The 7934-nt window shown below is 51.3% G+C and overlaps 1 protein-coding gene across 1 annotated transcript in view; it reads right to left on the bottom strand.

The window, feature by feature from the left end:
• Positions 1–3744, bottom strand: part of ESAM (endothelial cell adhesion molecule) — a 4197-nt gene extending 453 nt beyond the window's left edge. The window contains 8 exon segments of the mRNA XM_014310490.2: positions 1–3; positions 5–154; positions 523–661; positions 759–881; positions 1041–1196; positions 1273–1486; positions 2713–2867; positions 3705–3744. The exon segment at positions 1–3 is cut by the window's left edge and continues 453 nt beyond it. Of these exon segments, the coding sequence (XP_014165965.2) occupies positions 1–3; positions 5–154; positions 523–661; positions 759–881; positions 1041–1196; positions 1273–1486; positions 2713–2867; positions 3705–3744 (980 nt within the window).
• Between the last annotated feature and the right edge of the window lie 4190 nt (positions 3745–7934).

Genomic DNA, 7934 nt, shown 5'->3' with positions numbered 1-7934 from the left:
GGTGGTGGTGAGGATGGAGGCGGTGTCCGAGGGGGCTCTGGCTCCGTAGCCTTGCCGCGTGCCCGCGATGGAGGACAGCGTGCTGGTTTTGGACATGGTGTCTGAGGCTGGCCTCCTCGCCCACGACGGGGTTTTGGGCGCCACGGCGTCTTCCCTGCCAAGAGGGGAGAGCAGCACAGAGATCAGCTCTGGGATCCCCCCCCACAGCATACTCTCCCTGAGCAGCGAGGGTGTGCAGACATCCTGGACCCCCAAACAGAGGGACAAAAGGGAAAGGGGAGAACAGAGGTGGAAAATGCCCTCGTTAACTCTGAAACCTCATGACAACTGGCCAGAGGTGGAAACTTTCTTCCTGATTGTTGCCTCTGGAGCATATTGATGACTGGCCAGAGATGAAGAACTCTTCCCCACTATTAGCTCTGAACCTGAGAAGTGATGGGCCAGAGATGGACACACCCTCCTCCCCCGTTAATCTGAAACCTAATGATGATTTGAACCCCCTCCACAGGAAGAGTGCCTCACTTGATCTCGTTGGCTCCCTCCTCCTGGCTGTCACGTTTGTTCCTCCTGTAGCCAACAAACTTCTGGGCAAAGAAGATGATGGTGGCAAGGGCACCCAGGGAGCCCAGCACGGCGCCGGCAATGACTGCTTTGGTGCTTGCTGCCAGAGAGAGACAGAGATTCCCTTATTGCTTTATTCCCACAAGGACCTCATGGGGACTGTGTGCCTCTCCCCGACCCTGTGGACACGTACTCACTTGATTGTACCTCCAGGACAATGCTGCAGTTCTTAGAACCTGCTTGGTTTTCAGCCCTGCAGACGTAGACCCCCGACATTTCCAGGGAGAGGTTGGTCAGCTTGAGGGTGCCCTTGGCCCGGTCTGCAGGTGAGAAATTTGGGTGCTGCCTCACAGCCACTCCTACACCCTCCACCTCCTCGTGCAGGAAGTGGTCAAGGGGATGAAGCCAAATAATCCCTCAGCTGAATCTTCTCAGGATATTCCATCCCACTCCCCAGCCCCACACTGGTGCCACCTTACCCTGGGCAGGGGGAAAGAAGACCTGCAGGGTGGGCGGCTCGCGCTGCCACTGGTACGTGGGCGAGGGCTTCCCCTTCTTGGAGGAGCAGCTCAAGGTCACGTTGGCCCCCACGACGGGGCTGCCGTGCAGCTGGCAGGTGGGGGTGGCTGGTGGCACTGTGGGCACAGATGTTAGTCCTGAGGGACACCATGGGGAGCTCCAAGGGAGCCGGGGGGACTGGGGGAGCCTTACCCAGCACGGTGAGGTTGATGAGGCCGACGTTCTTGTGTATCCTGATGATGTCATCCACCACGTTGACAGTGCACATGTACTGACCCGAGTCTTGCTCCTGGGTGGCGTTGATGAACAGCGAGATGTTGTGGGTCTCGATGGGGTACAGGAACCCCACGCGGGACTTCAGATCTGTCTCCTCCACCTTCACCACCCCGCCTATGACTGACAGGATCTGCATAGGGGAAAAACCACATGCTTTTGCTTCCAGGTTGTGCTGCTGGAGAGAAAAGCGCCCCAAAATCCCAAATTTTGTAGAGCAGTGGTTGCTGCATAAGCCCCCTCCAGCCTTACCTCTGCTGCAGGCAGCTCCACACCACAGGCACAAATACCCCTGGCATGGGCACTATGAGCAACTGTCCCATCATGAGCATCTCCCCATCAGGAGCACCAAAAGTGGTGCCCCCATTGTCGACATTTTCCCATTGTAGGCACCATGGGCATTTTCCAAGGACATCTCCCTGCCATGGGTATCTCCCACCTTCCTACTGCAGGCACCCTGGGCATGACCCCAGTGTGGGCACCTCCCCATCATAGGCACCTCCCGACCATGAGGATCACAGTCATCTCGCCAGTGTAAGCATTTCCCACCATGGACACCACAAACACCTCCTGTACAGGCATCTCCCCATCTTGGATCTGTCCCCACTTCCCCGTCTTGGATCTCTCCCCGCTGTGGGCGCTACAAGCACCCCCCTACTGCAGGCACTGTGGGCATGACCTCATTGTGGGCATCTACACATCACCATGAGCACCCCCCATCAAGGGTACCCCCCCATGGTGGGCACCATGAGATTCCCCCATCATAGACACCACCCCATCACAGGCACTACAAGCAGCTCCCTGTGGGTTTGGGGATGGCACCATGGGTATGTCCCCACCATGGGCACCATGAGCATGTCCTCCGTGGTCATCTCCCCATGGTGGGTGCCATGAACTTCACCCCATCATGGGCCAACTCTCCACCATGGGCACCACAAGCATGCCCCCACTGTGGGAACCCCACACATCTCCCCATGGGCATGTCACCACCATGAGCATCTCCCATTTGTGGGCATATGCCCATCATGGGCACCATGTCCTTACCATGGACACATATCCATTGTGGGCCACCATGATGTTCCCCCCCTCATGGGCATTCACCCATTGTGGGCATCTTCCCTGCATGGGCACCATGAGTGCCATCCCATTGTGAGCATCATGGTGGGCACCATGAGCTTCCTTCCATCACGGCCACCTCATCATCATGGGCATCCTTCCACAATGGGCACTGTGGCCACTACTCCATGGTGGGCACCATAACCTTTCCCCCATCATGGGCACCACCAGCACCCCGTCCATGGTCACTGACCAGCTTGGTCCCCTCCATCTCCAGTCCTGCAGCCCCTGCCCTCTTCTCACCTGGAAGGGAGCAGGTTTCTTGTTCAGCATCCAGGTGATGTAGGGCTCTTGGTGGGAGTGGCTGGTGTACCAGACAGGCAGCACTGCCTGCTGCCCCTCCACGGAGAACACCAGGCTCGTCCCCACATGCACCTCCAGCACGGCCAAGGAGACACCTGCCCATGGGAGAGGGAAGAAACCGGGAAATGACTCAACCCCAGGTGCTACTTCTCCACAAAACCTCACTGACTGTGAGAAAAACCCCCATTCCCAAGACAAAAACAACAATCCCAGGTTATCACCAGGAAGCTGAGCCAAGAGAACATTTTGCCTCCTTCCCTGCCACAGGAAGGGCTTTCCTCCCGCTCCGGAGGATGCAGGACATTGCTGCTCCCTCCCACCCCAGCTTCCGCCCCACACTCAGTTGGGAATTCCTAAGGCACAAGTCACCCTTCCCAGGAGACAGCCAACTCCAGCAGGCAGACACCCCCCTTAGCTCAGTATTGGGGTTCTCCCAGCCTCCCAGGATGCTGCACCAGATCCCATGGGATTTATTTGTAGGGCTCCTCCATGTGCACACCCCAAGCCTTTCCCAGCATCCCAGTATCCCCCATTTTTGCTGCCAGCACTAAACTGGGATAATCCACGAGTGGCTTCCTCTGGTGCCCCATCTCATTTGACCCCAAATATCCCATCCCAACCCCCTGTCACCGTGTCCCCTGCATCCCAGCATCCCCCCAAGCCCCACTGGGAGGGATTGATGGGGTAAGGGTGGTACCACAGACCGGAGAGGGATGCTCAGCTCCTGAGGGAAGATCATTCCCCAGCTTTGCCCGTAAGGCTCAGCCAGAAAATTAATCAGCCCAGGCAAGGCTGAGTTAGTGCTGGGGCTGGTTTGTTTTTCCCAGGGGAACATCACCAGGCCCTGCATCCCAGCAGCTCCATCCCTGCATCCAGCATCGATCCGTGACCCCGGCTGGCCCTGCCCTGCCAGCGCCCCAGGGATGCCTCACATCGGGATGCAGGGGGGAAAGGATGATGCTGCCCCGTCATCCCAAACCCTCAGTTTGGGGGGAAAAACCCCTGGGTTTGAAGGATTTCGGGAGCTTTCAATAACCTCGCACTTTTCCCTAAGAGCTCAGGGGTTTTAATTGGATTTTTCCAGGGTGGGAAGTGGAAAACAAGGAGCTGGGGGGTATTTTTAGCCTCCTCCCGCATCCGTTCATCCCCCCTCCTGGCAAGGCATGGGTGCCATTTCCGGACGGAGCCTTCCAGCTCCAGGCAGGAAACTCTGCTCCGGCTGATAAGTCTCCTCAGGAATTAAAAAAAAAATAATTACATTTCCTTTCTCTGGTGAAAAACTGGGAGAAATAAGGCCCAGTCTGGTGAGGATGCGTAAAAATAGCTCACCCGGGCTAAGAACATGGAGGGTCTGGGGGGATGAGGAGATGCTGGAGGCGCCTGCAGGTCCCAAATAATTGATAATATTATTTATTAATTATATAAAGCTGTGGTATCAGATCCAATAGAGAGTATGGAAAAATAATGGTAATTATAGTGTATTTATATATAATTATACAGATAATTGTATTAAATTTAGAGAAAGTGGAAAGAAATACGGCATGGCGACTCATTAAATTGGAATTTCCAGAACAAAATAGATCATTGAGAACATATAATTTATAACAGTTATAAATACAGGTATATTTTTGTAAGAATAGGGATAATAGCAGGGATGTGAAAGTGATAATAGTGCTCAGAATAATGAGAGTAATGATCAAAGTGAGAATAATAATTATAAAAGTGGGAATAATAATGATGAAAGTTATATTAATAATGATAATAATAATGGTGATTATAATAATTATAACAATGATTGCAATACAATAATGATGACAGTCATAATAATTGTAATACTGATAATAATAGAAATAATAATAGAAATAATAATAGAAATATAATAATAATAATAATAATAATTTATACAGTTCATTATTTATGCAGATGGCACAGCCCCTAAACCTCCCTGCATTCCCAACAACTGGGGAAATCAAGATGTTTTCAGCCCAGATCCTCCATAATTATAAAAGTGTGTTAAATTGGGATGATCTAGAAGAAAATAGATTATATTCAATAATTGTATTGTAATTTCTATTAGAAATATTATAGATAACAGGTAATAGACCTGGTTGAAGAATTACAATTGTAATTTAATAAAAACAATTCTAACAGTTATAATAGTTACAAAAACAATTATAACAGTGATTATAATGATATTAGTAATAAAAGAGTGATAAGTATAATGATGATATTGATAATAATAAAAATATTAATAATATAGCTCATTAATTATGCAGATGGCATCGATAAACGACTCCACAGCTTCTACACCCCTGTGCATCCCAACAGCTGGGAAAATCCAGGGGTTTCATTCCACATCCTCCATCAGCATGGCTTTTTGGGCACCAAAAACGTGCTGGGCCAAAGGGTTCCTGGGGAAATCCAGGCTCCAGAGAGGGAAAAACGTTCTGGCACCAGCCAGAGGATTCCCATTGCACCCCAAGGCATTAACACAGCCCCGTGCGCCTCAAAGCTGCTCCCGGCTGCAAACCAGGGGGTGTTAACCCTGAAACCTAATGAGGAGCACGTTAATTATGGTAATTGTGCTCTGGGGCTGCAGCTCTGCTCTGTCATCCTCAAAACTCCTGTGGCAGCAGGAGATCCCAGCTCCATCATCTCCCCTCCAGCGTATCGGGGAGAGGGAGATGGATCCAGATCTGAAGGCTGCTCGCTCCCCAGAATCCCCTTTTTCTTGCAGAATTCGCCCAAATTCCCCATCTCAGACAGATGTGACCCTAAAAAAGGCTGGTGGGGCTGGGTTGGAGCTGCAGGCACGGGACGAACCCCCTGGCACAGCTCTGGCTTTGGCCACCTCGACGCTCCAAATCCTCTAATGCTTTAACCAGATCGAAAAAATTAAGCTGCTCGTGGTGCTCATACTCATCCAGGGGGGCCTGGGGCCCTCAGCCCCTCCCGCTGCTCTTTGGGCTCAAAACCTGGATTTTTATCCATCTGCCCTGAGCTAAACACCTGCCCGGGTGTTTTCCCCCCGCCCCAGCCCATCTGCTGGGATTTTTTTTTGCATATGGAAGAACAGAATAGACTTAAATTTACCTTTAAAAATAGCTATAATTTTTTTTTTCCTATGGAATAAATGTCTTACAGTTTAGCATTCTAAAATACTTAAAATTTTCCCGTGACAAAAAATTTTAAAACAGCTTTAAATTTCCCTTTGAATTTATTCCCTATGGAAAAAATAATCACCTTTAAATCCCTGCAATCTTAACATTAATCCCTGCTGATATCAATCACCCTATCCTCATCTAAAATTGCATTCTTTCACCCCCAAATAAAAGCTGTTTCCTGGTTCTGGCACAGCCTGAACCCCCAAAAAAGCAAACTCCCCCTGCAGCCCCCTCCCCAAGTCTCTAACCCATGAACTGCAGGGGAATTAAATCCCGGAGGCGGTTGGGGTTTGATGACCCCAGTTGATAGGATTAAGGCGCTGGAGTCATGTGAAACCCAGACCCAAATTAAATCCCAAAAGACCAAGCTTGGGATTTAAAATACACAGCGGGAATCTGGCCGGAAAAGGGACCCTTGAAAAAGCTTGGAAAAAGGTCAAGGAGCATCTCAGCACTGCAACGCAGCCTTCCCTTTTTAAAAAATTATTTTTGGGGAATTTTTTTTCCTTTTCTTCCCTTAACTTTGACTATTTATAAACGGGCAGATAGGAGATGCCGGGCTGTGCAGCAGTGTCCCTTGGGAAAATCCACAGCAGCATTTCTCACGACCCCGGGGGCAGGGGGGGGGCAGAAAGTGCCCTATCCTCCAGAGAGACCAAATTTGGGGAAAAAAAATTAAATAATGCAATAATCATATGTGACTTTGCTATAGATGGAAACGTGCTTCACCCCTGGTGCGGGAGGGAGAGGCGGAGATGGGATGGGATGGGATGGGCAGGGGATGAGGTTGGGATGGGATTGAGGAAAGGATTGGGTTGAGATTGGGGATGGGATGGGAGAGGGACTGGGAAGAAAACAGGGATGGCAAACATCTCTAATTTTGCTTTTCCCCATCACAATCTCTTGAGGATCCCACGGGATGAGGAAGGATTGCTTGAAAGCAAAACTAAAGGAAAAACACACATTTGGGGTTCAAAAGGGTCTTTTTGCTGCATTTTTGAGCTATCAGTGCCCGTGATGTCACATCCCAGAGCTCAAGCGCGATTTTTTTGGTGGGAATCCGTCAAGATTCCATGCAAAAAACGCCATCGGGATGCGGCAAAGGAGCGCCCTGGTGGGATTTAAGGGCTGAGTGACCCCCATGCCTCATACAAACATGCTTTAATTAACTTTTATCAAGGAAGAAAACCTTCAAGGAGGAACAAGTGGCGGCTCCAGGACCCCCACCCACTGCTCTGCTGGAAGGAAATGCTGCTGCCATTGTTTTTGGGGCCGTTTCCTTTCTCCAAAGGCCTCTCCTTCGCTGGGAACGCCAAAGGATGTTTTCTTTTGGAGCAACTGTGGCAAGTTCCAAAAAGACTCAAATAGGGTGGGAAATTAGGGGTGGAAGAAGGGAAAAACCCATGGACAGAGAAGCATTGAGATCCCTCACCTCAAAACCAGCTGGGATGGCTGTGCAGCACCAGTAAACAAGGGAAAACAAGCGGATTTTTTCCTACCCAGCGCCACACAGGGAGGTGAACTGTGGACTCTCACTTTGGAGTCCCTGGTGTGTCCCCATAATGGGGTACATCGGGTCTGAGGGTGCTGGAAGTGGCTGTTTGGCAGCTCCAAGGTACAAATGGCTTTTCCCAGAAAGATTCAGATTTTCTCCACTCCGGGCACTCCTAAAAGGGGAGGGGGGTGGATCCCTCCCCCCTTTCCCCCCCAGCCTGCCTGCTGGGGTGGGGGACTGGGGGCACAGAGACAGGTGGGTGCTGTGACCCCCGCCCCTGGTACCCCATGGTCCATGGATTTAGGGTGGTCCTTCCCGGTGCCACCCTAAAGCTTCCCAGCTCCTGCCCGCCGGTGCCGGGCTCCCGGGCGTCTTGCCCGGCGCCTCCGGCTGCTCCCACACCGTGCCCTGGGTATCTCCGGGTCCTGCCCGATGCCCTCCCAAACGCTCTCTCTCGTGCTGCCCGCTTCATCCCGCTTTTCCCGTGTCCCGCCGGGCGCACC

Source organism: Geospiza fortis, unplaced genomic scaffold (genome assembly GCF_000277835.1).
Source record: "Geospiza fortis unplaced genomic scaffold, GeoFor_1.0 scaffold392, whole genome shotgun sequence".
NCBI classification, from domain to species: domain Eukaryota; kingdom Metazoa; phylum Chordata; class Aves; order Passeriformes; family Thraupidae; genus Geospiza; species Geospiza fortis.
This window is presented reverse-complemented; position numbering and strand designations above follow the sequence as displayed.